The sequence below is a fragment of the Pinus tabuliformis genome, chromosome 9 (genome assembly GCF_031772625.1).
Source record: "Pinus tabuliformis cultivar Carrire ecotype Pingquan chromosome 9, CPIR1, whole genome shotgun sequence".
Taxonomy (NCBI): Eukaryota; Viridiplantae; Streptophyta; class Pinopsida; order Pinales; family Pinaceae; genus Pinus; species Pinus tabuliformis.
This window is the reverse complement of record NC_142307.1, coordinates 113818950-113823104: the sequence shown is the minus strand read 5'-3', so window position 1 is coordinate 113823104 and position 4155 is coordinate 113818950. Positions and strand designations below refer to the sequence as shown.

The 4155-nt window shown below is 40.7% G+C and overlaps 1 protein-coding gene across 1 annotated transcript; it reads left to right on the top strand.

Moving 5' to 3' along the window:
• The first annotated feature begins 1271 nt into the window (after positions 1–1271).
• Positions 1272–3658, top strand: LOC149147343 (proline dehydrogenase 2, mitochondrial-like). The gene is made up of 4 exons (XM_089439782.1): positions 1272–2147; positions 2225–2870; positions 2967–3210; positions 3318–3658. Exons 1-4 carry the CDS (start codon positions 1569–1571, stop codon positions 3349–3351), a joined length of 1503 nt encoding a protein of 500 aa, XP_089295908.1. The 5' UTR covers positions 1272–1568; the 3' UTR covers positions 3352–3658.
• Positions 3659–4155: the final 497 nt, after the last annotated feature.

Genomic DNA, 4155 nt, shown 5'->3' with positions numbered 1-4155 from the left:
GTCAATGGGGTCCTTAACAGATCTAAGAGAATTTTTAATGGTACTGAGAGGTTTGAACGAAGAAGAGACATTACTCTTCCTAAGGATATAGGCAATCCTGTCCGTGGTTCCTTGGATATACGAGAGATGAACCTTGGAGATAGGATCAGTGCGAGCAGGTTTAACTCTAGGCACTTTGCAGGCCTTATGAAAGGCCTTGAGGGCTTGGGATCTGCTATACCCATTAATTCTAAAAACTTCAAGAAGATGGGACTTCTCTTGTTCAAGGTGGCTATCATCAGATATTTTTAGAGCATGGGTAGCAAGAGTGCTTAGAACACCGAGTTTCTGCCCCGAAAAGTGATGAGAACTAGCATGGAGATATTGTTCCGTGTGAGTTTTCTTACGAAAAACTTGGTGACAGACGGAACCATCATCCATCCTTGAAAGGAGAATGTCTAAAAAGGTAAGGCAACCATTCACCCCGACTTCCATCATGAACTTGATGGAGTCTGAAAGAGAGTTAAGGTGGTCAAGAAACAAGTCCAGCTTCTCTCGACCATGAGACCATATGACACAAGTATCATCAACAAACCTCTTTCACTTTTTAGGGCGAAATTGAGCTGAGGTTAAGGCCTTGTTCTTAAAATCTTCCATAAACAAGTTGGCGACGATAAGGGAAAGAGGGAACCCATCGCAACACCGCACATTTGCTCATAGAACTCACCTTGGAAACTAAAGAAAGTTGAGGTGAGGCAGAGGCCAACTAACTTGGCAGTTTCTTTGTCAGTGATGTGATTAATGATATCAATGGCCTCTTGGATGGGGATTTTGGTGTATAAGGATACAACATCAAAACTAACCAATAAATCTCCAGGTTCCAACTTGATATCCTTCTACTCTTGAAGAAAAGAGGTGGAGTCTTTAACGAAAGAATTAGTACGACTAACAAGAGGTTTAAGCTTGGAAGCTAAAAACTTAGCAATAAGATAGGTAGGTCCACCTATTATGTTAACAATAGGCCTTAAAGGAGCCCCGATTTATGAACATTCGAAAAACCATAAATTCTAGAAATGAAAAGATTGCTTTCGATGAGCTTTCTAAAGACAGGATTAAGAGAAGGATTAAATTTAATGGCGATTGCTACTTCCTAGGATTCTATCATCCGATTTTGTTAAAAAAAAATCATAGGAACATGAAAATTCATTGGGTTTCATTTTATGCCGATGATGAATTTCTTTTGTCGCTTGCAACCTCATTTTCTTATTATTAAAAAATGAATGCAGTAGTCGAATTGGGTGGCATTTTCTAATTATTAAAAAATGAATGCTGTACTCGAATTGGTTGGCAGTGGCAGCGGCAGCGGCAGCGGCCTTTCTCTCGCCGATGTAGCTGACGTTTTATCAAAAAATGGTGCGATGCACAGCAGACTTTGAAGATCTTCGGGGACTTGCAAATATTTTGCTGGGAGGCGATATATCCATCTGTAAGTCAAGATTCCCAAGCAGACTTTGAAGATCTTCGGGGGCTTGCAAATATTTTGCTGGGAGGCGATATATCCATCTGTAAGTCAAGATTCCCAAGTTTGCATGGCGTCCTTACTCCTCCTCTTCGTGAGACAAAGGAACAGTGGCGGAGTTTCAATAAAGTGCCATGAATTCTGTCACATAACTACCCGTAACCTAAATTCGTCTTCAAAACCCCTGCGCTATGATTCTGCCGCTGCATCAATGGGTCCTGAAATTCGTCAGGGAGAAACCATTAACGCATCGAATAATACTGCCGCCGTCCCCAAATTCGAATTTGCAGAGGGAGTATACTCGGATTTAACCACAAAGGAGCTAATTTCTTCGCTCTTCAATCTCTATCTAATTTCCTCCGAGCCGATCGCGGATCTGAGCATAAAGGCTCTCACACTGCCTCTGATGGAATATGCGCCTTACAGAGTGCCACTTCTCTCGGCCGTGAAGCGGACGGTGTTTTCTCATTTCTGCGCGGGAGAGAGCGTTGCAGATGCCTCCATCACATTGAAAAGAATGCAGACACTTGGCTTGAAGGGCATTCTTAATTACGGCATGGAAGACGCCACTGATAACACTGCCTGTGACGCCAATCTTACCCAGTTTCTCGCCACTGTCGATTCAACGACCCAACTCCCGCTTGGATCTGTAAGTACTCATCTCCAAGTCCCACTAAATCATTTGTAAGAAGTCGCCTGCTAAATTTGGCGGGTTTGGTGTAACAGGTGAGTTTCGCGTGTGTGAAGATCACTGCCATCTGTCCGCTAGCTCTTCTGGAAAGAATCAGTCACTTGCTGAGGTGGCAGCACTGCCATGCTGACTTCACCCTGCCGTGGAAGGCAGAGACTCTGCCAATTCTAGCCCCCTCAAGTCCTACTCACTACACCTCCTCTGAGCCGAATCCATTGAGTCCCACCGAGGAAAACGACCTAAATTTAGCGGAACAAAGGCTGTTTCAGCTCTGCCGAGCCTGCCAAGCCCATTCACTTCCTTTGCTGATAGACGCAGAGTACCAAACCGTTCAGCCTGCAATTGATTATTTTAGTTACAGAGCTTTTTCCGAATTCAACAGACATAGGAAGCCTCTGGTGTATGGGACTTTACAAGCATACTTGAAAGACTCATTGCCCCGTCTAATTGAGGCATCAGAATCGGCTAAGAAACAAGGAATTTCAATGGCTCTGAAACTTGTGCGAGGCGCCTATATCACAAGAGAAAATGCCGAGGCGAAGTCATTGGGCGCCCCTTCACCTGTACATTCCGGGATTGCAAACACACGCAGCTGTTACAATGCCTGCGCCTCATTGCTGCTGGAAAAAGTTGCAAAGGGCGAAGCATCACTGCTAGTAGCTACACATAATTTCGAGTCCGGTAAGCTTGTTCTTGGTCCTTTCTTACTATGGTCATACGAGATTGTTCAAGAATAAGGGTTTGATTTAATTTTTGGTTATGGCCACAATTTGTCAGCAAAATTGGCCGCTGCGAAGGCTGAAGAATTGGGAATTGCGAGAAAAGGTGAGGGCGGGTTACAGTTCGCTCAAATCAAGGGCATGGCGGACGGTTTATCGCTCGGTTTAGTAAAAGCAGGATTCGAGGTGAGTAAATATGTTCCGTTTGGGCCTGTGGAGAAAGTGATCCCTTTTCTTATCAGAAGAGCTGAAGAAAACCGCGGAATGCTTGCTACAGCCTTTCTGGACATTCAGCGTATCAGGCAAGTTATTTGATGTTAATTTACATTTTGGCGTATTTCCTTTTAGTTCTTGTAGTTACTATTATTTTTACCAATTTTGGGTTGGGTATTTGGATTCATTTTGACAGGAAAGAGTTGAAACGAAGGATCAGAAGTCCATAATTTTAATTGTGAGATACGCAGGTCGATAGTAGCAGCAGTTTCTGTAATCAGTGAATTTGAGTAATGTTTTGTAGCAGCAGTTTCTGTAAATCAGTGAATTTGAGTAATGTTTTGTTTTGATTAGTCTTAATTTAAACAAACTTAATGGGAAGGTTAAGAAGGAAAGCCAAAGGAATTGAGGATGAAAATCAATTTTGGAAACTAACCATTCCAAAAAGCTTCCAAATTTGACAAGTTTTGTACAATGTATTGTTTTTCATCCAAAATTCAACTTACTTGTTAAAAAAGTATCATGCATTTAATGCCATCAATGTCCAAGTCAAAAATACTTGTGAAACCTCTAAAAAAATCTTTAGAATGATACATGACATCATCAATATCCAAGTATAAAATACTTGTAATGTGAAACATCTGGTTCTTTTTCACTTGTAATGTGAAACATCTAGTTCTTTATAATGTTTTCAGTGCATTGACAATCATATAGTTTCCCTGAATTTTGTAATGTTGTTTCTCTCGTATCAAAGTATTTGAACTTACCATTTAGTTTCCCTGAATTTTGTAATGTTGTTTCTCTCGTATCAAAGTATTTGAATTTACCATTTAGTGTCCAACATTTCATCACAATCATCATCATTTGCCTCGAAGGTCATTGTGTGGGATTTGTAATTGTATTTTGAAAAAAACAAACATGTGTAAATATAATGGTTTAGTTATTTAATGATATTTTGAAAATGTAGAAGTATCATATTTTTTTTCCTAATATTTTATTTTGTTGTTTGAGTTTTGGGTTATTTTAAGTAAATA